We start from the raw sequence: 25520 nt of genomic DNA on the forward strand, positions 1-25520 counted from the left end.
TGAGCCCAAGGGCCTTTTGACCATCTCTGACTTTTTATTTTTCTTCTTATTTTCGCTGAAGGAGCCTGTTCCGCTCTTCGTCTACGGAGCGAAGGCACACACGAGAGCCGATTTGCACGAGCAGATGAAGCGTTAGCCTCGCGTGTCCATATTGTGTAGCGTACATTATAGGCTACTCCCCATTTTAACAGCGAGACGACTATTGAGTCAGATTATGTTGAGAAGCGGGCCTTTCATTAAAACGGACAATTTGCGCTTCGGACCAAAAACCAACTGAAGTCAGATCAACTTCCGTTTTCAATCTTGGGTATTGCTTTCGAAAGAAATTGGGTCTCTCGCTGGTGGCCAATCCAGAGCGGCCAGTGGCGCAGTAGTTGCAGGCCCTTCAGAGGTAGTTGGCGAAAATTCATATGTTTTGTTCAGTAATATTCATTCCAGCAACCCAGGGCAAAGCAAAATATCGCTGAACTCACTGAAAGTCAGCAGTCCAGTAACGGGTTGCTTACGCAGCTGAGACAAACCAACCCTGTAACACGGTTGTGCCCTAGTGCTAGTAGTTGAAATAAATGCAAACTTCAATTAGGCTAACTGTTATAGCAAATATGGGTCCATTTTCAAATTTGAACGCAGGGTCATATTTTATCCAAGGTAAAAAAGTAAATGAACCAGTGTCATATTACTGAGCGTCCCCTTTAAGCAACTCAGGTGAAACGGCCTCACCCGAGAGTACAACTGCCCTGCCTGAGAGAGGATACAATTACCTGAATACGACTCCACACAATGCCCCTCCCGTAACTTTTTATTTACCAATGCAACCGTTGTGCTGCATCACTTCCTCCCTCGCTGCACGCTCTCAATCCTAGTACCCCCCCCCCCAATCTCCCTTTTCTCCGCCACAGACCCACTCCCCCTCTCTCTCTCTCCGTCCCTGCCCCCTTCTCTCTCTCTCTCTCAGGGCATTGTGTCTAATCCCTGTGTGTGGGAGCTTCCCTCCCCAGGCACTGGCCCACGGGGCTGAACAAAGAGCAGGGTCTGGGACCCCCCTGAGCACAGGCAGGTGGGCCAATTAGGAGCGGGCCGGCCCCGCAGATGCAACCGGAGCCCGGCATAATTGGAATCCTCGCGGCTGAGCCGCAATGAATAATTAACGCCTCTCGCTCCTCATAAAGCCGGGGCCCCGACCGGCGGGCCTGGCGGGCAAACGGGGGGCGTACGCGCCACACGCGGACCCTGCTCGCCTCGGAGATACACACACACCCCCCCCCCCCCCCCCCGCCGGCTTTAACGCCGCGCGTTTACGTTCTCTTTAACGCGCGGGACGGCCCGTGGAAGTCCCGAGGGCCGGGGGGGGGGGGGGGGGGGAGACGGCCAGGTGCAGACGCGTGAATATTTTACGAGGCCCGCGCTGCGGCTGGTGCAAAGACCGTCACCCCCCCCCCCCCCCTCAGAGAGCTCCTCGCGTCCGGGACGGGACGTAAAACAGAGGGCTGTCAGCGCGGCGCGGGGCGCGAGCTAAAATGAAAGCGGCCGAGGGCTGAGCTGGAGCCAGCACGCACGCCAGAACTTCTAGCTCAGATCATGCAGTTAAAAACAAAAAAAAAAAGTGGAACAATCACTGCAGTGTTGAAGCTGCGCACTACAGGGAGCTGGAGGAGGGGTTGATCTGAAGGGGGGGGGAATGCACCAAATTAACCCCAGCGCAAAGAGCCCTGGGTTCACAGTGACAGAGTAAAAACCTGCTCTCATTACCAGCCTCTGCGGCAGCACGCAAAGCAGCAGGGGATGAGCCATGAGAAGCGAAAGGAGAGAAAGGTGAGGAAAGGAGAATGCGAGAGTGCAAGCTCGACCGGAAGCCAAAGTGCAGAGGAGGGGAGCTGCGTGAGGGACGGTTAGAGGTCACGGCACCGGCACCGGCTGCCGTCCAGAGAAGTACGGAGCGCTGATCCGTTAATGCAGCAGCGGGGACGCTGATGCTGAGCAGGCACACAGGGGCTCTGAGCAGGCACACAGGGGCTCTGAGCAGCCACACAGGGGCTCTGAGCAGGCACACAGGGGCTCTGAGCAGGCACACAGGGGCTCTGAGCAGGCACACAGGGGACTCTGAGCAGGCACACAGGGGCTCTGAGCAGCCACACAGGGGCTCTGAGCAGGCACACAGGGGCTCTGAGCAGGCACACAGGGGCTCTGAGCAGGCACACAGGGGACTCTGAGCAGGCACACAGGGGCTCTGAGCAGGCACACAGGGGCTCTGAGCAGGCACACAGGGGCTCTGAGCAGGCACACAGAGGCTCTGAGCAGGCACACAGGGGACTCTGAGCAGGCACACAGGGGCTCTGAGCAGGCACACAGGGGCTCTGAGCAGGCACACAGGGGCTCTGAGCAGGCACACAGGGGCTCTGAGCAGGCAGTGGCGTCGGGGACAAACCTGATTGTTCCAGGCGCAGTACAGGTTGCAGATCAAACCCCAGTTGTGGTTGATCATGCAGTCGAGCACTTTCAGGTGAGCCATGTTTGCCGCCGGCTATCGAGCCCGCCGAAAGCTGGCCCGGTGTGTCCCCGCCCCGCCCCGCCCGGCGCTCACGCGGAGGGCACCCGTCCCTGCCCATCGGTCCCCTCGCCCACGGCGGGTGGCATCTTCGCAAAGGTTGTTAGCGTTGGACCCACTCGCCAAACAGACAGGGCAGAACTCACACAGGCAGAGATCCACACTGGGGTGTTCACAGATCCACAGTGGGGTGTTCAGAGATCCACAGTGGGGTGTTCAGAGATCCAAACAACAGTGTTCAGAGATCCAAACCGGGGTGTTCAGAGATCCAAACTGGGGTGTACAGAGATCCAAACAGCATTGTTCAGAGATCCTAACCGGGGTGTTCAGGGATCCAAACTGGGGTGTTCAGAGATCCAAACTGGGGTGTTCAGAGATCCAAACTGGGGTGTTCAGAGATCCAAACAGCAGTGTTCAGAGATCCAAACCGGGGTGTTCAGAGATCCAAACTGGGGCGTTCGTCTCCCTGTACCAGCAGCCCCCCCCCAGTTGTGGCCCGCTCAGTGTCTTGCGGGGGGGTGGATGTCCGATCAGAGGCTCCTCTCTGCACCAGACGCACTGCACCATCGGCCGGCTGCCCCGTGCCTGTCGCTGGACGCCGGGAGAGGGGGGGAATGCAGCAGCTACCGTGACCCGGAGGCTGACGGGAACGGCTCAGACCGTTCTAGCGGTCTGCCTTCGCCAACGCGGAGGAGACGCAGCGCTGTGCTGTGCTGCGCTGTGCTGCGAGCCAGAGTTTCTCAGCAGCAGAGTCCTGACTGCAGTGAGCAGGCTATCTGGGGCTCCTGCGCTGTGAGTGAGAGAGAGAGAGTGTGTGTGTGTGTGAGAGTGAGCAAGAGTGTGTGTGTGTGTGTGTGTGTGAGTGAGAGAGTGTGTGTGTGTGTGTGTGTGTGTGAGTGAGAGAGTGTGTGTGTGTGAGTGACCGAAAGAGAGTGTGTAAGTGCGCGACAGCGATGTTTCCTTTCCCTCTGCTGCAGGTGAAAGCCTCTCTGAAGAGTTGCTGGCACACATTCCTCTTACGCTTTTAAAAAGGCAAGCAGGAGCCAGAGAGCGCGGGGGGGGCTTCTGACGTCCCTGTTAACGTATGACGTGGGACTCGTGGGTTTCCAATTTTGATCAATAGTCTAGTCTAGTCAGGCAAATTAGCCTTACTTTTTATTACATGCTATTACAGGCTATAATTATGTAGTCTTCAGGGTTTCCGCTGCTAATAACCAGCCTGCACCACGGCAAGATTTAGAGCGCCACGGTAACATAAATCCCCTGAAATAGAACACATTTCAAATGTGATACAACTTTCTGAAAAATAATCTGACCATCACAATATATGTGAGACGCTCAAAACTGCCATCAACAACTGTATGCGGGGGGGGGGGGGGGGGGGGGGGGGGGGCATCTAAACTCACGCATCGCTCGTCACTCTGGCTGTGTAGGCTATCCCATGTACCGATGATCACCAATATAAAGATTTAACGCACAGCTACTTATAGGCTATTTCTCAAGTAGATGAAGCAACGCACAGTTTAAGTAAATAATGCAAAGATACTCCAGTAACACTTCCTATTCAAGAATACATTACCGAGCAAACCTGAAGAAGTGAAAGATAAACTTTCGCATGTCGTTCACATCCTGCCATCCAATAAAACGATACAAGTCTTTAATGTCATAAACTCTCTTTTTTCTTCTTTGAGTGTAAGGTTCAAGAAATGGCAGCTGTTGCTGGCCTTCACATCGTTTGATTTGCGTCTTGCCAAACCAGCCTCTCGATAGCACACTGTGCACAAGGCTCTTTTGCCTATTACCGTACCTATGATAATAGGTATATTATTAGCCTATTTTTTTCAATTGTCAAAAAAAATCAACGAGTAGAGATCACTGATCCCTTGTGCTGATCACTGATCCTTCAATGTATTGTCAATCAGCGCAACCCTACAAGAAAGAATGCCGGCAGTGGAGTCCAGACCTCCGCCAAGACACACCACCACACATCTCCCCGCGCATGAACGTGCACAGTACGTCTGGGCAATCGAGTTTTTGTGATACACTTATTCAGATGGTGGCGCTACAGGTAATGTCATCGAGTCACCAAAATCAATAGGTTTCTTCCTCTTGGGAACATGAATGTGCACCCCCAAAAAAAAAGCCATTACTTTTTGAGATATGTTGATCACAAGTTGAAGGTTTGGCCTGGTGATGGCACAATACAAAAGGTCAAAAGGTCACAAAAAACAATACGTTTCTTCCTCTTGGGAGCATGAATGTGCAGAGTAATTTCCATGCCAATTCAGCCATTGCTTTTCCAGATATGTCTGTTACAGATGGACAGAGGGACATGATTGCATAACCTCCTTGGCGGGGGTAATTAGCGGCCTCGCAGGGATGGCGAGGGGGACTCCCGCTAACGTCAGCGCCGGGGGCGCGCTTTAAAGCCATCCCGCCGCCAAGACGGAACCAGCAGCGCGGGCCCGCAGGGTTCCGTCAACATCGCTTCAGAGGCAGCACTGCGACCGCCCAAGAGCTTGGGGACTGTGCTTTCTGTGCAGAGAGACTTCAACCTCAGGAAAATCCTAGAAAATCCCAGAGCAGGGGCAAAAAAAAAAAAACACACAGCCAAACACGGGCAGAACAGTGGGCAGCATAAAAACCCTCTCATCTCACGAGAACAGAACTCTAGCAAGAAAGTGTTGGTCATGTGATTCATGCCATGGGTTTTTTTTAGGCTTCGTGGAGTAATTCCCATCAATATGACCTAGCTATACAAATTTACAAACTTTTCTTGACAGTCACTACATCTTCCCCAAGGAAAATGTCAAGGGTGTCTGGAATAAAAGGCTGATTCAGCAAAAAAAGAACCGACTACAAAAGAGCAATACAGCGCTCATGTGGTTCAAATACGTGCTTTGATTCTAATTTGTTTTCTTATGTAGCCTAATGCGAAGACATACACACACACACACACACACACACAAAGACTGGATGTTTTGCAAACTCTGAAATTATTACAAAGATGACGACAGATGAATCCTGATAAACCCATCTCATTAATCCCATTCAGTTATTTTGGCTGCCACCTGTGAAGGGAGAATGGGAGCGCCTGAGCGATGCTCAGAAACCGACAAGCTTACGCTACGACACCAGAACCAGACGGCTCAAACCCCATGTCCCAGCGGCCCCTGCGCTCATTCAACCTCATCAATCCCATCAATCCCGCTTACGGATCACATGGTGCGGTCACATCACGGGAACAGTCGATAGATCCTCTGTGTTCATTCGAACACATTCGCTACTCAGAAACAAACAGGGGCGAGCGGCATCAGCTCCCACCTGACCTTACTAGGCATTAGGGACATTAAAAAAAGACAATAGTTCTTAAATAAACATTCAGTAGGGCATTTTTTATGTTTAAATGTCAGCAGTGCTATTTGGCAGTAAACTCCATATAAAACAGTGGTGTTTTTGCAGAGCGGAGCACAGTAGGATTGCTGACAAGTCCCCTGTTGTTCATAAAGCTTGTCCATACATCCAGAAAAAAAACACACAACCCAATAACGAATCGCCATCCGAGTCGCACTCAGATTTCACAAATAAATAGCTCTTTAAAGTGCAAGTGCTAGCCAAACAGCACCTCATTGCTGTGTGTGGTGAAAAATCTAATCAAAAGTGTGGTACAGTTATGACAGTTATTTAACCAACTGGTTAACCAACTGCAAGTGCCCTTTTGCAGTTCATTGACTAAAAACATCCAGAGAAAACATACAGAGAGTTCAATACAAAAATAGCCACAATATTGCACCTAGTATAGGTCTAAATCACAAAGTCTTCATTTTATAAGGTACAGTTTCCAAAACATTACAGTGACCACATAAAATGAAGTACTGTATGAGGACTGGCCATTTATCTTTAAAATTTTAACCCTCTCTCCTATTTTAACAAAATGAACCCCCTGAGTATTAACAAACAAAGGGTAAGTGATTGTATGACATCCTGACAAACTCATTTTAAGACAAACATCTAGGCTGAATGTTCTCAAAAATTAGCAAATGTTTTTTTGCCAAATTCTTAGTATACAGAACTCTTGGAAATAGTTTCTAATGCAAATGTTTAACATTGCTATCAGGGCGATCACATGGGGTACCAGGCAGAAGGCATTTTGCTCGGAGTCAGCGTGTTTGCACAAGGACTGTGCCCAAGGTAACATGTGCTAACAGCAGCTCCCTGGGGACCGCACTCTTTGTAGGGCTTGTCCACAAACACAAAACCTCTGGTACAATCAGGGAGGCCCGGGCACCCAAACTCCAAAGAAAAGAAGCCATTCTCAGCAGCCATCGGAGAAGGAACGGAGTCAAGCTGAGGCTAGCCGTTGCCTTCCTGAGACTCCGGAGGTGGAGGACTGTTCTGGGATCAGCGGCGGGAGACCAGCGGGCACGTCAAAGCGCCTCAGTGAAACGAAATCAGGGTCGCGGTTCTCTGGACACGCTGGGCGACGACACGCGTCCACGCGGCGAGCGAGGCGGGGGGCCGCTTCGGGTCACGTGGCAAAAAGGGGCGCCCCCCGGTCCTCGGCCAGCCACACGGGCCGAGAGGCAGCGTGTGGGGGCGGGGCAGAGCGGGGGGACCGCCGACGCGCGGCAAAAGCAAACGTTAGGCCCCGCGCCCGTCAAACTCCTCAAACGTGGTGAACGCGCAACAGGCCTGCAGCGTCGCCGTCGCCACGTGGCGCATCAAGGCTGGTCCCCTAACTCACACCACCACAGAGGGCTAACCTGGGACAACTCAATAAGCCACACTGCTCTTTTCAGTTACTTATTTAGAACATCAGACCACTGATTGCGCAAATGCCATTAAGCCAAAAAGACCAGACACAGATTTGTAATTCTTTTTTTTTTTTTTTTCATTTTTAGCTGCTAAAAATGCCGTAATAGAATACAAGTAGGCTATGTTTTCTTTTGGCTTTCTAACAATTATTTTCCACTTGACTGGCATAGAGGTGATGTGTGTCAGCGCAAAAATGGAAAAAAATGAAGGAAAAGGTCAGCTTTTCCAGGACTCCACACACACTCTGCCTGTTCCACTGCATCGGAGTAAAACTGCCCCTGAAGGTGAGGGTGACTGCACACACCCTTCCAAACACTGAGGAAAAGAGCGCTTCCTCAGCAGAGAAAGGGAGGGGGGGGGGGGGGGGGGGAAAGTGCTTCATTCATGCTAAACAGCAGGATCTTTTCCCATCGGTTACACCAAAAGGAAATAACATGCAATTTCCAGCCGGGACCACAAAGCCCATGTTTAACGCTGCAGTACAGAGGCTGAGCACTCCATCAGCCAACATGGTGACTCACTGTGAAGCAGGGGAAAGCAAGCGCTGCCGCGTCCCACGTGTTTACAGCAGTCTTCAGCTTCAGAAAGGCGTTTAAGGAGAAATCTATTGCTGATCAGGGAAGCCAGCAGGCTGTGCAGTAGGCGGGCCGCGGCCCGGAAAGAAGGAGCGGAAGGTCCGCGTCCGCTTGAGAGAGACGGGACTTCATTCAGTGTGAGACTGAAGGCAGAGAGGGGGGCTGCTGCCCAGTTAGAGCAGGGAGACTGGCCTGCTTGCGGCTCCTTCATGCTACATACTCCAGTGCACCTGAGAGAGAGAGACAGAGAGAGAGAGAGAGAGACAGAGACAGAGACAGAGACAGAGACAGAGAGACAGAGACAGAGACAGAGAGAGAGAGAGAGACACAGAGAGAGAGAGAGAGACACAGAGAGAGAGAGAGAGGCAGAGAGAGAGCCCAAGGCATATGTAATATACACCCTGCCCCCTAGTCTATTCACACGTGAGAGGGAGTGAAACATCCAAGCATAAAGAGCAGTGACACCCAGAGCCCCTGAGCAAGCAGTGCCACGTTTTCCACCAATGAACCTCCATTTATCTCAGTCCATTCCTCTTCCTCTCCCTCCCTCCCTCCCTCCCTCCCTCACGACTCTAACCGCAGCAAAATCTTCCGGAAGGAGCGGAAAGCCAGGCGTCCCATAGGCATTACTCAACACGAAGAGGAAAGCCGAAAACATAGCGCGGCGCTAGATAAGCCCGACCGCGTTCGATGAGCCGCCGCCCGGCCGCTCCTATAAATACACAGCCTTCGGTCCAGCGGGAATTCTCCAGAGTGGAGCTTTAAAAAAAAAAAAAAGGCCACAACACGATTACAGAACAGGAACTACAAAGCCATAATTGAGTCAAAATGACTGAGGAACCTGAAGGACAGAGCAGATTTGTTTACACAGGGGAAATCCCTCCAACATTACTCATCCAAATTCCCTGCGGGGTGGGGGGGGGGGGGGGGGGGGGGCACTGACCACAAGGCCCCACCCCCCAGGTCAGGCAGGGGTCATGTTCTGGCACTCAGGGCTTGTTTACGGCAAATAAGAGGACCCTGATCAAGGTGCAGCGGGACCCACTCAAAGCTTCCTGCTCAGGAGCGACCTCGGCTTCGGTGAAAGCATTTATATTCATTTGTTCTTCAGTGCGTATTTTTAGTAGAAATAAAACCTCCTAGAACTACCAGTCAAAGGCGGTTCTAAATTACGGACTGCAACTGAAGACAAGGAGGCTTTCACCTTTACACGATGTGTAAATAAACAACATGAAAGGGCTATTCAAAATTCAGCTCCCATTCAGAGATCAGAGAGATAGGAGTAGGTTAGGAAACGGATGATTCTGAGCGGTGTTTTCCACATAATGAGTGGCAGTGGACCAATAAATAAGAGCAAAACTGAATCATCTGATGGGGGGGGCGGCGGCATCTAGAGCCAAAGCTCACCCACAGCTTCCTGGAGGGTTTAGCCCCGCCTTCTAACTGCTGTTTTTTTTTAACAGCAGGGCAAGCGAGGTCACCTGCGCAGGGGACCAGGTAGGGCCGAGCTGCCCCGGAACTGACCGCGAAACACAAACGCCGCCGTTCGGAACGCTACGCCGCGCTAATCGTTCTCCAGCCCCGCGACGAATCGGCGAGACGCGATTCGCCGCTGCGGGTGGGAAAAAAGGAGCCGTTATTCTTCCCTCCCCTCCGGGTCGAACGCACGGCCGAGGGAAGCGGTGTCGGGAGAGAGGGCGGTCGACAGACAAGGCGACGGGAAGGAGAGCGCATTTCACGTACCGGGGGGGGACCGTGGTCCGCGGGTGAGGACAGGAAGCGTGCGCGCGGTGCGCGTGTGTAACGCGTGTGCAAACCCAGTAGCGGACACGGCCCGTGGATTTAATGCCAAGACTATTCTGCAGTTGCGCTGGGGGATGGGGTATAACACAACATCAGCAACTGCAAAGGTAACCCAGAAAAAAAGGACAACTCCCCCCCCCCCCCCCCAAACTGATGGTCTGAGCCGCACTATTCATTCAGCTGAGGGAGGGAGGGAGGGAGGGGGCGCGCATACATCACTGAAACGCAGCTGTGTGTGTACAGCGCGGCGAACGCTTATGGCAGCAGGCTTGCTGCTGCGCACTGAGGCAGGGGGCGTCCCGAATCCTCCAGTGCGCACCAAATCACCACCGCCGAACGTGCGGCGAGTGAGCGAACCTACACTGCGTCGTCTAAGCAGCAGCCCGTCTGAAGTACGCCATTTCCTCCTTCTCGCCAGCCCTGCATTTCTGGAAAGCCTTTAAATTTATAAACGCCAGGGCTCTAAGCCAACATCTTTTTTTTCCAAGAGCACACGGGCTTCTGAGGTGAAAAATTTAGGGGTGCACAAATGCACCCCAATTAGCAGATGTGCTCCGAAATTATTTTTCCAGTTAGCTCGCATCAATTTTCAGGAGCAAATTCCCCTAAGACGGGAGCACTTTAGAGCCCAAATGCTTTTCCACGATTCCTCCTGTGCTCCTCACACAATAAATATGACAACTTAACTGACAGGCTTTACTTCTCCCAGTGGTTCGATAAAACACGCACACATAATAGGCTATGTCAGATATAAAAGACAAGAACAAATGAGGTGCCCCGTGCTGCCCAATGGTGGACTGATGATGCCAAGTACAACATCAGCACTTGTACGGCAACCGGGAGGATGTGTATCAGCTCTATAACGGCCTGTACGGCAACCGGGAGCATGGGGCGACATAGCTCAGGAGGTAAGAGCGGTTGTCTGGCAGTCGGAGGGTTTGCCGGTTCGATCCCCGCCCTGGGCGTGTCGAAGTGTCCTTGAGCAAGACACCTAACCCCTAACTGCTCTGGTGAATGAGAGGGATCAATTGTAAAGCGCTTTGGATAAAAGTGCTATATAAATGCAGTCCATTCCAGTCCAGTCCATGTGTGTCAGCTCTATAACGGCCTGAGCAGCTTCTTCCCTGCAGGGCCGTGCTCTCCATCACGCGGGGTGTGGAGAGGTGCGGGGGTGGCAGGGGTCGGCCCATTCAGCAGGGCCCCAGCTGGCTGGTACACTCAGCCCCAGCCTAATGACAGAGAGCAGCTGGCCCTAAATCACCGCCCCACGCTGCCGCCACATCACGGGTGGGACATGGAGGGGGGGTGGGGCGGGAGACGTGGATAAGGCCCCTCATTGAGAACCGTGGGGGGCGGAGTGGAGCAGAGGGGCTTTTCACCCGGGTAGCTGGGAGGGCAGACCAGGTACAGCAGGAGGCTTCAGCACAGAGGCTGCACTGATGCAGTTCCATGGTTTCTGAGTGTGCTCCTGGTCACATCACTCAAAAGGAAGCAGCAACAGCAGCAGCATCCCTCTACTTTCCATTCAGAGACTGGCACAGGTTTACCTTTTCTTCATCAAATTAGACATTCGACAGCGGCGTGCCTCGTCCTCCAGCCCCCGGCATGGAGCAAGGCCACACCATCCATGACGGCGTACATTTCGATCCAGGACATTCACAACCACGAGCATAAGACACAACCACGAGATCCCACGATGCACTCTGATGCACAGTCAGTGGACTGTTCTAATGAACGAACCAGCACAGAGGCCTGTTAGCACCTGGCATGATTAGAGGGCAGGCCTTTGTTCCCTGGCTCAGAGGGCCCCAGTAATCCCCAGTCTCTCTCTCTCCAAGAAGGAGCAGAAGGGGGAACCAAGCCCCACCGCCCCAGTGGGGTTAGCATCAAGCGGTTGACGCAACACCGAAGTACGGTGGGAACAGCCAACCGCCCGGGCATCAGAAGCAGCCACAGCGTCATGCAGACCCTGCTCAAGGGCAGAAAACGCCAGCGCTGACTTGGGGTGCCGACACAGGTCGGTCGGTCGCGGACCGGAACCGGCCGGTTTTCGCTCCGTAACGTGCGATTGGTCACCGGGGCAGGTTTGTGTTAATTTTGGCCAATCTGTGTTCCGGGTTTTATGATGTAAGAAACGTGAGCACAGTCCATGCGCAGGCTGCACTGGAATGCTGCCGCGATATCTTTCCCAAAATGTCATCCGTCTCGAACCAATACAAAGTGTGTGAGGTGGACATTAAAGGCCTACTTTTTTTCCAACCTGGGTCTTATTTTCGTTATATTTTTCACCAATACTTTCAGTTCTGGTAGTATTTTACGTAGGCCTAACTGCTACATTGTCCAATTTTGGCTGAGATGTTTTTTTTTCTATGTCAGTAGTGTCACCACAGCATCTATTGGGCAAATCAAGATCAAGGCTACAGATTCAATGTACCTTCAAGTCCAGGTTATCTAAACCTGTTTTCTGGGAAGTAAAAATGAATGTGAATGTTGAAATTTATTTGAAAAGCATTTATCGAAATTAAAATCAATTCCATTTGAACTTGCAGAATTGCCCGTAAGCTACACTATTCTGTGCGCACGCAAATTTAAATTAGCTCTTTGTCTGTATATTCTGGTTCAAATAAATATAGCCCCCCATCAAAGTGATGAGGCTCAAAAATATCCTTATAATAGTCTGATAAATAATTAGCTAGTACAACACATTCAGGGTGTGGAATTTCAGCATTATCTTATAAAGGTAATCCACGTTAAAGGTAAAACACGTCGCCTCTACTTGCACCTTCTGTGGAGCTCACTAGAGAAATCGACTCATCTGCAGTGACTGTGGCAGATGTCACTCCGTCCATCATTGCACTGAAACGTCTCTTAAGATAAAGCGCTGGTGCAGGTCATGGTGTGAAGCCGTCAAACCTCACTCCTCTGGAAGCAGCAGAGAAAAGATTCAGCCACATAGAATCAGAGCTCCTTCACTGTGTGGCTACCACAACACTATAACAATAATGCTGTTAATAATCATCATTATAATAATGAAAGTATCTGCTTGTATTGGTAATCTATAGAGCATATAAACAATCTTATGTTTTATTAGTTACCTGTTGCTTATAAAATAAAATAAATAATTTAAAAAAACATTAAAAATCTGTCGGCTTTTTAAGTAATCATCAACCGGTATCAGCCATAAAAATTCATGATCAGTGCACCCTAGTGCCAACATTCCAGCCGCTGCTTTTGAATACATGGAGATAATAAAACCGCCAAAGCAGATAGGTGCAATACAATCACTTTCACCAAATGAATACGTATCAAACGGGGGGGTGGGGGGAGTGTTATTTGTACAGTAAAACTGCAAGCTCAAAATATGATCCAGTCCTTTAACCAGGCATTACATTTTTCCAAGCAGACAACTCAATGCTGCAGCAAATCTCACACTCCTGGGGTCATTTCAGGCCAGGTATATCCAGCTCCCACGCAGACCTGGGCTGCTCTTCGACGGCACTATATATAACGGCATCACGCTCCATGCTCCCGCACACCCTCCCCTCCCCCCCTCACTCACCGCACATTCTCAGAGGTGAGGAGTACGCAATTTTATTTCCTCACTTGAAGCGGCCGGCGAATTCCGGCTCGTCTGCTGGGGGGGACTGTGCTGGTTACAGTTTAACTTTGTGAAGGAGCACAGCGAGCGCCTGACTGGACGCTGACCCAGACGTCCCCATTGTTCGGAAGAGCTGCCCCATGTTGTGTTTGTTGTAGATTTTTTTTTATGTCTGTCTGGAAAGTAACGGCGGGGGGGCTGCTGGCAAAATATTCTTTCAAGCACATCCAAGTAAGCTGGACAATAATGAATTACAGGACTTTAAGTGTGCTACTCTGTAGAAGTGGCTCGAAAGTTCAGCTAGAACTGGGGGAAAAAAACTGGCAGATGAACTAAATTAAACTTGAGTCTCTTAATACCATCACATTCCATTTTAGGCAGCAGCTTGACAAGCATTTGATTCTCAGCACCTACCCCCTTTGACTTCTGCCTGATGTTCACTGGCATATCTTATGCCAGGGGCAACGAGTCTCCATTGCTGCCACTGCCACATTTTGAGCAATCTCACAAACTGAAGGAAAACGGTCACTTAAAAAGTTTCAACCTCCTATCACCCAGTCTGTTAATAGTTTCAGATGAAGGTTCATCAACCTCCTCTGACCAAACCAACCCACCCCCCCACAGAAAAAAAGAGGACAGAGCCCCCCTGCTGAATACCCTCCTGTTCCCAGAGGGTTTATGACACCCGTCCCCAGCCCCTCTAAGAGGATTACCCAGCGCGGGCATTGCAGCCGCCGTTTCTGATGGCGGGCTAATCCACGCATGCAAGCGATCCCTTTGCTCTTATGACATCCGCAGGCGGCTCGGCCGTGACGTCACTCCGACGGAGGGCGGCGGGGCGAGCGCTCCGCCCGGCCACAGCGTCTGCCGGCCTCATGACTTTAATGTCACCGCTTACCGGGTCGCAAGATGCGCTGCCGCGTGCTCGTTTTCCACACTTCCTGCTTCCTGGTGCGGAAAGTAGCCACGTTTTCCCCGCAGGAAATTAGGCCAAGTCTCTTAAAGAGCAGATTCCGGCTGCCGTTCCCCTCCACTATACGAAACCCAACAGAGATCCCATAAGCATAATGTGCAGAAAGTGAAGACTACCAAGAATGAAGTTGTGATAAAATGCAGTGACACTGTAGTGGGAAGCTCACTCTGTGATTTTGTGTTACTTGCAATCTGACGCTGCATGTCTGCATACATAACATGCACTGGGGGTCTCCACCAACCCTGCGACATGCGCACCAGCCCCTGCTCAGGTGCATCAGTCACTCACAAGCCCTGCCTGAGATCCCCCTGCTCACACCATTTAAGCTGGATAAATTCCAGGTTTCCAAAGATTTGTCTTGCCTATTTTAGGAGAAGGAATACTTCAAACGTATGTCAAACTCAGCAAGTATGCTGATGTAAAGTGTGCGTGAGCACATCGAAAACACATACTAAGCATACCAAAAAAGGCCTCAACACATATTGCTCACAATACAGCAGACCAAACTCTGCAAAGCAGGTTGCAATTTCAAAGTACTTTGTTTACTCCAAATAATCCTTACAAAGATATGAAAGTTGTACCAGTCTTGTTGTCCCTTTAATTTCCCTTTTCCTTTCATTTAATTTTATTTTCCTGTTGTACATTAGTTGCTAAATTTTAAGTCGGCTTATTGCCATTGTAGTGCATCAGTAAAAACACACTGGCACATCTTGTGTGACACCTTTTTTCTTTTTTTTAACAATTGCATCCATTCTCAACGCACTCAAAGAACAGTCAACATACTGGCTAACACCTTTCTTTAAAAATATTTTTAACCCATTAATTCCCAGATGTTTCGAAGAGATTTCTTTTTAAAGCTTCTATAGTCATCCAAAAAATATTCACAGATGGAAAAAGAGTGGTAGAGACTTCGGCAACTTAAGTTGCCCGCGGGATTAAATGGGTTAATCATTAAACACAATAATTAGTAAACCAATTTGAAATGCAATGTTGTTCGTTTCTACTCCAGTTCCCACTGCTATTGTGTTAAATCACACAAACAACAGAAGGTTTTTAAATCGTTAGATTCCAGTTTACTCTATCCAGGTTGGGTGGAAACACCAGATAACTTTGTTTAGGTTCCCAGCCTACCCTTCAGACGCACACGTCTCATAAAAGTTTGTACAGTCTCATGCCCGTTAACTGCAAAGGCCAAAGAACCGATCATGTCGACATAGATCAAACATCAAAAAACAGCTGCAAAGCTAGCGCATATCAGCGACGGACAGTTGTAAACAAAATCGCAACATTTCGCAAAATCGTGTTCACATGCGTTGATGCATGTGCGCTGTCTAGTGTGTATCCCTTACCTCACAAGTTGGTGATCCGACTGAATGTCTTCCCTCCTCATCTTCGTCGGGAGGACCTGTCCGACGTGTCGCCATTATTTTATTCCAAGTTACAAAGGCAACAATCCTTTGGAGCCCACATTGAAGAGAGGAAAAAATCCGAACGCACGCGAGAGTCTGTGCCGGCGCTGTGAAAGTCCTTTTCTAATCCACACCGTCTTCTTTCTTCATTTTGCCGGTTATACAGTTCTGTGATAAACAGATAAAATGTGATCTGTGACAGACCGCAGAAAACCGACTCCGGTGTGGATTTTGTGCTGCGCGTTTGTCACCATGTCCCACGCAACCAGTCAGTCATTAATTCTTCCCACTCCCACAGCAAGGAAAGTGTACTAAATGACCATAGTTATTACATTGGAGGAAACGTTTTTTAATTACTTCTTTCAATTGACTGGTTACAATTTACTGAGTATATACATTTACGATCTTAAATGTGACACAAAGACCGTAAACTAACAATTTAGATGAAGTAGCTGCTAGCTAGCAAGGTAACAATCTATTCATCCAGCAGGCTAACTTAGCCTGACACACACAGGGAAAACTGCGGGGCACATCCTCTTGTCAGGCAACGCAGCTAAACTTAACGCACTTGCAAGTTCAACTAGGCTACCGACTGTGTATAGTTACACTGCAAACTTCCACATGAGACAGACGTAAAATACCTGTTGTTTTAAAACGTAAGCTGTTCGGCTTGGTACACAATTTGCGTGGCCAATAGAGCTAGCTGGTAGCTAGTCGTGTAGCAAACTAGCTAAATCTTGCTGCTTTCGTACTTACGGCTGGTTGTGTAACACGGTTATTTAAATGTACAGCTAACGTTAACTAGTTAGCTATGATACATACCTTGCATGATCAGTATTGTAAAGAGAGAGTTGGTCAAACCTGAACTATTTTGTCAGCAGCTGTTCTTCGCACTAATTCAAGTTTTTAAGTCCTTATCATGTTTTGTTGTCGAATCCAGTGTTTGATAGCTGGGTATATATCACGTCAACATATAAACTAACGTAAGTTATCACAGATACCTGACTTTTACTTTAAATTCTGGAATTTACGAGCTCGCCACTTACACTTAAAATATTATTCAAATGTAGCCATTATTGTTCACCAAAACAAATCTAGAGCAATAGTCCCACCTTTCCTTCTGGATGAACTGGATGGTAACTTTGGCCACATATATTCCCCAAAACCACCAACCAGTTCAAAAACCAGTGCGTGGCCGGAATCGCGGATTTCTCCCGCGTCAGGCTCGGTGTTGGTCAAGCCGCTGGTGAGGCAACAACCAAGCTAACTTAGCCATTCATCTTGTGTTGGGAAGCCAATGTTAGCCTACTTGCTAGTTAGCTAGCGAGGCTAGATCGATAGTGTGTTAGCTTGCGTCCCTGTTAGTTAGCCACCGCTCATGTAGTGTAACGTCAGCTAAGGCTACTTTCTTTTGCAACCACCATATTTTATTTATCAAGCAAGTTGACACGCAACAAGCCACATTTTCACCACCGTAACGAGTAAAATACTACTAAATATAATATTTATGGAATGTCAATTCCTAATGATACCAATGGTATAGCCTACACAATTATATGCATATACCGAATAATGCAGCTTCTGACCGTGGAGGACGAAAATGAGAACGTTAGGAGTAACCTACCTGCTACAAATCCAATGGGGTGGCAATGTGAGAAGATAATTCATTTTCCCAATTAAAAAAGATAAAAAAGCAATCCATTAGCTGATTAAATTTGTGCTGAATACTCCTTCTGTATTCAGTCCAGGTGACTGTTCGATGAAATAGTTAGCAAGATAGCCAACATTAGTTAGCGCCAACATAAGCCAGCAAGCTGGTTTCTTTCACTAGCCAATGGCTAGCAGCTAAGTTAGCTAGCTAATGTTACTAACGTTAGCGCTTGCTACCTGTTAGGGAAAAATACACCGAAATACATTGGTGAGCGCCGACTGGAAAACATTTTCTCCCAGTTTGAACGAAATTTCCCACATCACATAAATATTTGCGACCAAATGTTATATAGTCTATTAACATCGTGTATTCATGAAAAAGAATAGAATTCGACTAAAAGTAATTTTCCCAAATCTTTCCCCTTGTCCCCGTTGTTGGAGCGCCGCACTGGATTGAGGTACAGATCAGTCTCAGATTCCATAGAAACACCGCCCCTCTCCTCGCCCGCGCCGCGAATATCCAATCACATTCGGCTTGTAAATTCGCAATTCAAACTCAGCCAACCGAGCTTATTTTTACATAAGTTTTCGAGTCGTACTTTAGAGTTCGGAGTAATTGCTTTATGTATCGGCCAATATTTCTTCCAGAATGCTCGAACAATAATCGCACCTCATTGTATTACTACAGCCGGACAATACTGTCTAATTACCAGTAGTAATTACAAATAATTTCCGAAATTCTGCTGAATTGTTTACAACTGAGTGCCAACTTGAAAATAATATGTTTTTCAAATGCTCCAGGTTGGAAAATAAGACCACATTATCATTTGTGTCCTAAAAGTATAACCTTCATCTCAGAAATCGAAGAAACAAATAGCCTAACTGATTGAATATATCCAGAATGGAGAAAGCCCATCGAAACACTGGCAATGGACAGTGCCACTGCTTTGCAATTGTTGCAGAAAGGCAGTGATAGTGTTTCAGTACAGTTCTTGTGTTGTAACAGAAACATTTCAGAGGGAAATACTATTTTCTGCACAAAATGGACAACCGCTACGTTGACCAGGTCGATCTCACTATATGCGGGCTAACGGTCGGGTAACTACCATGTTGGCTCAGCAGGAAACAGCCCACTTCAGGGAAAAGGCAGAGACACGGTGCACTGTATGGCGCTAGTACTACTTGTTTTGGAGTGGATGCAGGCTAAAACAGGACATGTCTATGGACAGGTATGAGCGTAAAGGAGTTGAACAGGAAGGAGTAGATTTGTGGGTCTTTTATCTGTGTAATGGTCCTGGCTGGCAGGGAGACCAGCCAGAGAGGGATGTTACAGTAGTTCAAATAGGAATAAAACCTCAAACCTTGCCGTGAGGACAGGCATTGTGTGGCTGTCTCTCTTTTACGCCTCATTTTGGGTCATTCCATTAAGAGTCAATGTGTATCTTCTTATAAACCCTGGAATGCAAGTAGGATATTGGTGTTAGTAAGTTAGTAAGATATTGGTGTTAGTAATGGGATGGAGTGTAGCACAGTGGGTAAGGAACTGGGCTTGTAACCGAAAGGTCGCAGGTACACTGTCATTGTACCCTTGAGCAAGGTACTTAACCGAAATTGCTTCAGTATATATCCAGCTGTATAAATGGATACAATGTAAAATGCTATGTAAAAGTTGTGTAAGTCGCTCTGGATAAGAGCGTCTGCTAAATGCCTGTAATGTAATGTAATGTAATGTAAGTACTCAGGACATTTCAGAATGTTGTGTCAAGAGTTGACATCCCCTGCTCATGAACTGAAAGCGAAAATGCTCATCTCGCACTATACAGTACAGTGAGAATGCTGTAAGTGAGAAATTAGCAGGAATAGAGTGACCTGACTTGTTTCTCTGTTGCGCCTAGATTTGGGCAAAATTAACTGAAATGTTGCAGTGGGGATGAGTTGTGGGATGGGGAATGGTGCATATGTCAGTTTTTAATTTTGTACTTTTTAGTTTTGGCAACCTACTGTGAATCCTTATTTAAACATGAAGATGTTTATTACATGTCAGCCTTGGTGTGTGTGTCTGTTTGGCTGATATGAGTTCTGCATCCACAATAATATCCCCCTTATCCGCTTGCATACAGTGTGCAGAATGACATCTGACAGGATGTCCTTGGAACTTCTGGGCATCGAGGGGTTGGAATTCCCTTCCTCTAGGTCTAAGACAAGTACACTGTTAGTTTCCTGCACAAGCTTGAAAGAGCAGTAAAACACAATCTGTCTAATAGCTCCTCTCTTCAGTTGTGAAATTACTCTCTCAAACACAGAAGACTCTTTGTCAACAGCAGATTGAGAGGAATCTGGTCTTGTGAAAAATCATTTAGTCTGGTTCTTGGCATGGTATAATATTTCAACTTGATATTTTAACTTGATCATTATTGTCAGATTTGATGTTTCCAAAAAAAAATATCACCATATCATTATTCATAGCCACAGCTGAATAAAGTACATTCAACATCATAAAATTTGGTTTGGATGGTTCATGATTCATGTGTTTTAGTAGATGTGTAAAAATTCAGATAGCCATTGTCAATTCAGATCGGCATGAAATAATATATAAAAAGTCACTTAAAAAAACATTGCGAACAGCACAGTATATTGACAGATAATTACCCTTATGCTCCCATATTGATCTGATGAGACTAGCTCACCAAGCAAAATTTTGTTTCAAAAAAGTTTAATCAGTGCTAAAATGAAATATATTTTCAGTTTTTTCTTTTAAATCATATGCTCTCAGGCTCATCTATTGTGCTTTTCCTACCAAAATGAACATTTATTTATTTATTTATTTATTTATTTATTCTCAAATTAATTTTATAATATGCATGTGATTTTAAAACTAGGGTTTTACTTAATACAGCATGTCTTAATAAAAGTACATATTCCTGGTTACATTTACACCACAATGGCAGAAGGAAAAGTGTTTCTCATTGTGGCATTATTGAGTACCAAAGCAAAATGAATCAAGTTACTCATCAAGTACTTACTTTTTTATTATGCAGTGTAATTACAATAGCCATAGTACAGTTGCCTAGGGGCCAGTCAGAGTCTTCTAATTTTGAATGTTTATAAAGCTTTTGATTTCAGTTCAATAGCTCTTACTTATCCCTCTAAATGAATTACTACTTTGTATTAATTGTCAGGCGCTCTTTACCATATTATTTTGACAAATAGGGCATCATTGCCACATGGGACTCTTCTGTGCATGAAAAGATGCCATAGCTTCTGTGGACAAAGACAAAGGATGACAGTGTTCTGTTTGCATGGCCCTCGCCGACACAATGCTGGGGGACAATAGGAGGGCTCTTTCCACCCAAGCTTAAAATACTCTCTCGCTCAAGACTGCAGACCTGTCTGCCATTGTTTAAGTGTCTGATCGACTGACACCCAGAACAATGTGCAATTTATCCCAGGCAAACTCATTTAAATGGCGATATCTACACAAATGAATACATTTAACAGAGACATCTTCTTTTCATTTCACTCCATGAATCATGGCCTCAATTTTCTGAAAATTAAAAAAAAAGAGCTGAGAACATCTGAAATCGCTAAATTTTTATAACATTTATTTATTTATTTATTTATTTAGTTTATTTAAACAGGGACAGTGTACAAAGAACATTAAACTTATATAAAACAAGGAAAGATGTAATGTACCGAGTTATAGCAATTTGCTAATTTCCACCCGTAGTCCCTGGGCATTTGAAAGGATTATGACAAAGCATGTAACTTAATCCCAGTAAATAGTCTTTTCAAGCAGAATGCAGAAAACATCCGTGTTTATTTTAATATCCAATAGCCCATTAATTCAAAATATTACTTTTTACTGCTTGCTTTGCATGTGCATACATTCCTTCTCATTATCATATATTAAATGTTATTTGTTTAAATGTGGCGGTAGCTCATTTCAAGCCCTCACAGAGCTCAAGGGGAATATTTGTGGGACATGGGTCAAGTTTGATCTTTCCTGCATTAACATGCTTCAAACAGCTAGACATTCATGGTCTTGCATGGAATTATTTAAACTCATATTTAAAACCTCATGGCTTGAATCCAGGCTTTTCAGAGTTCTCCTATCGCTCTTACCAACAGAGTCACATACAGACTTTACACAGTGTGACTCCTTCCAACTTTGGATCTCCAAAACACCCTCTTTCATCCTTCTCTCTGTCTTTTTCCCCTCAGAGAGGCACAGGAATGCAGAGCTAGCATGACCCCTATCACACATTGATTAGTGACCACACCAGGGCCCAGAAGAGGCGGTGAACAACAGTGGGCAGCGACGGGTCCCCTTAGCTCTCGCACAACAAATGTATGGCAGGATTACTGGAATCACATGATGCATAAGTTCACAGCATGGTCGTGGCGGATACAAGATGGCTGGAACTTGGGGCAAGCAGAGCTCCTATATTAGACCTGCCAAGCCTACTTCCCAACATTGTGAATTGACTGTCAACTATTACCCCATGATCACCACAGATAATAGCTGACAGTCAATTCACAATGTTGGGCTAAGATGCAATTTCATTGTGGACTCACAGTAAACTAGGTCAGGAAGTGGTAGGCAGGTGAACTGTAATTTGTGCTTATTTCTAATGAAAATAAATGCACAAGCCACTATGTACAAAAAAATGAACAAGTGATTCATAGGACTGGTGTGTTAAAACAAAAGTAAAAACACATTTTTTGGACTTTTGGAAAATAATAAGAGTGATGAACTGTAGAGTTGAGGTTTTTGCTTTAATAAATGTTTGTAGTGTAGATACACTGAGAAGCAATCTACTGGAGCAAAATGAACCGTTTGAGATTTTAACAGTCTGGCTGAAATATGCAGTAGAAGATACATTGTCTTGATGAATGGGGTTTCTTTGAATGATGATAAAGGAGGGAGTCATAGTTCCTAATACAACAAATATGTTAAATGGAGTCAGTGGGTGTGTACTAAGAGACGTCTGGTAGGCAGAAGATGATTTGATTTGATTTTATCATCTGTCCTAGTGTGGTGTGGAGTATGCCACTCAAGCGCTCTACAGTATAATCACCAAATGTGGTCAGCCTACATGTCTATATTCGTACATCTGTGCTTTCTTTATAATATTATGGCTCTGTATGAAATGATCGACAAAAAAATTGCAAATGAGCCAGGTCCATGGGGATAATCAGATTTAGAACCACTTTCCAAGCCTGGAAAACACAGATGATTCATTTACATTTGTTTACCACATGTAAGAAATATCTTTTTCTGAATCCACATGCTCTGCAGGCCTCAGCTAACCTGAGAAAAGAGAAAAGAAACAAAAACATCTGCGAGTTCTCGGGTCTCCAGTCTTAGACTTCGGCACAGAGAGGCCACCTGTTCCTCAGATTCTCCAGCCTTTTGTTCCAGGGGTCACCCCTGCAAGAGTATCCCACAATGCCCTCCTTCCCATGGAGCTCCTTTCAGTCATGCACTCTGGGTCGCGCCATAGCTCTGGGTGGGGTGTCGGCGGGGGGAGGGGGGGGGGGGTGGCGGGGTTGGGGGTGTGGCTGAAGTGTTCTCTTTATTCGCAGCTCAAATGAGGACATGCAGAGCCAGGGAATTCCTTTGGGAATTAATGATCATAAAAAGTATGCTGCCAACTTAACAACGGAGCTGCAGCATGCTGGGAAAAAAACTACTAGAGTCCCTTGCCGCCCTCCTCCCCCCCCCCCCCCGACCCCCCTGCCCCCCCACAGCCACTTGGGAATACACATAAAATATTTTATTGAGTGAAGACCTTTTCTTAGAACTGTCTATTTTGTAATTGTTCAAATTCTAGTCTGGTTTGTTGTACTTAAAGCTCTACTGTTTGTGAAGGAGCACTCTAAGAGACTTCAGCTCTGCATAATGTAAACCTGCAGACATTCATTCAAGACTATGTGAAAATATGTGCAGTAGTCTTAAAATAGAAACAAAAAAGAAGTTCCATTTTCAACAGCAAGGATTAACTGAAGACTGGGAACTGTTATCCTAACCACAATCAATACTACAATCAACAAAGCAGTTTATCTGTTTTATAAAACAGCTGATCCAGTCATCAAATAAACCTCTTACAGCGGTTTACTGTGCTTCTTCAGCAGGCTCTTAAAGGAAGGGAAAAAGCCTCACAGATTTGTTGAAAAACCATTATTACAAACTACACAACACGTACACTCATTTTCTTTTACTGTACACTGAAATAGACCTTCTTTGTTCATCCCTAAACCTGGATTTGTATTTTCAGGTGCACAACAATTCAAAGAACAACTTGGTTTTTTTTTCTCTCTCCTTTGTGAATTCAGTCTTTCAGTCCAGCACCCTACTTTTCAGAAAATTTGCTCACTGGCCTAATGGTGTGTTATGAAAGCCTCCATACGAGAGCTCAATTGGCCCTTTTGTGCAGGCCTGCAGATCCCCTTCAAGGTGAGAAACAATGGCAACCGGGTTCCCAGGGAGGCCCGATGCATTTAGCGCAGAGGTAAGTAACCATGTCCGTGTGCTGATGTCGATAAGGGACGAGAGAATGGGCCGTGAAAACAAAGGGTCACATTGTTAATGCTGCTGCATGGATTTAAGGCCTACAATGCCCCGTGATCCAGCAGTGTGAGCGACTGCTTTCCCTGGCTAATACCTACCTGCTCATCATTGGTCCTGTTGTAACTGAGAAGTCACAACCTCCCCCCACTTCATCAAATTATTTTATGACACAGGAAAAGAAAACAACAAGAAACGATGACATCCAGTGATTAAAAAGGGTGACCATAAAAGCTATTTATAAAAATGAACTGTTAAATGTTAAGTTAAGTTTTTTTTAGTGTGTTTAGGCAGAGCCATTTAATAGCTTAATTTATTAAGAATCATTCTTATACTTCTATTGTAGGCTATATATCAATAATTGCTGGTAGGTAAGCAAGGCAGGTACAGGGACTAGAACTTTAAGTTAAAATGCAGTTGAGTTTTGTTAAAATATGCCTGAGCAAAAATACATGTTGATTTGCTTAAAACTGGCAAAGCTGGTTAAGGAGTGTTGCTTCTAGGTACCAATTTGCAAAATGAAGAAGTTACAAAACAAGCCACCATGATCTAGATTCTGCAGTTGAACTGAACCCAGATTTCAAATAACAGAGGTTATGTATGTGCTGTTGTCACCTTGTTATACTGATGTTCAGCAATGTGAGTTATGCCAACGGAAGCCATAGACTGTTTTCCCCTCATTAAACTAAATGAACTGGTACGTGGTGGTCTTATCTTTAAAAGACCTAACTTCAAATTTATTCATAATGAATTAGGACTATGAGCCTGGCAAAAAGTACTTGATACATACAAATCATATCTGGCACAAATATTTGGAAACTCGGCTGGAAATGACTGTCCAGGGATTACCTCTCCTGTGTAAAACAGGAACTCAATATGGACATTCAGTTGAGTGATTAAGAAACAGCTCATGTTACTGAACTCTCTCAATCACATGACTGATAACTGCACATTCCTTCAGATTAGTTGTCTCCTCACACAGATTAAGGTGAAATGCATACACTTAATTTATGCTGGAAACAAATCTGAGAGGTTCCATTCCAAGTCACAACAGAAAACTGTCAACCACTCTCCACTCAACAGTACAATATGTTGGTAGATTAAAGGTCAATAAAATGACAATGCAAAAATATACATATAAAAAAAATATATGGTGTCATCTGATACTTACACATAGTGCCATTTATCTGCAGTGCAGGTACAAAATTTACCCCTCAGAACAACTTGTGAAAATCAGGTAGCATTTTACTCATTGTGATACCTAGTGATAATCAATCAGAGAGTAAATACCATAAATGTCTGGTAGGTGGTTATCTATTCTTTCCCTAATTGTCTCCAGCAGTGTAATAAAAATATATAAAAGGTTTTGTGTGTGACAGGCTGGTAATCCTGTGGAGGCTGCAGAGAGACAGCGAGCTATCCATTGGGAGGTCTGAAATTAAGTGCGTTACCAGGCTGTGTCTTATCTCACCTTGGACACATGCAACTACAGATTTTAACAAATTGTAGAAGGCCGACAGGGCATGGCAATAGCGTCAAAGAGGTACATCTTTTTTAATTTGTATTTTATCCCCGATTTTATCC

The 25520-nt window shown here is 46.3% G+C and overlaps 1 protein-coding gene across 3 annotated transcripts in view; it reads right to left on the reverse strand.

Annotated features, from left to right (window-relative positions):
* LOC118225559 (rho GTPase-activating protein 21-like) overlaps positions 1–17848 on the reverse strand; it is a 91891-nt gene extending 74043 nt beyond the window's left edge. The window contains exons 1-2 of one of the 3 annotated variants that reach the window (XM_035414096.1): positions 17343–17848; positions 15659–15886 (exon numbers count right to left, since the gene is read on the reverse strand). In XM_035414096.1, coding sequence (XP_035269987.1) covers positions 15659–15733 — 75 coding nt within the window. In that variant the 5' untranslated portion in view covers positions 15734–15886; positions 17343–17848. Of the gene's footprint in view, positions 1–2425; positions 2714–15658; positions 15887–16830; positions 16993–17342 lie in introns of those variants that run through there. The other 2 variants (XM_035414097.1, XM_035414095.1) reach the window with 2 other exon arrangements.
* Positions 17849–25520: the final 7672 nt, after the last annotated feature.

This window comes from Anguilla anguilla, chromosome 4 (assembly GCF_013347855.1).
Source record: "Anguilla anguilla isolate fAngAng1 chromosome 4, fAngAng1.pri, whole genome shotgun sequence".
Classification (NCBI taxonomy): Eukaryota; Metazoa; Chordata; class Actinopteri; order Anguilliformes; family Anguillidae; genus Anguilla; species Anguilla anguilla.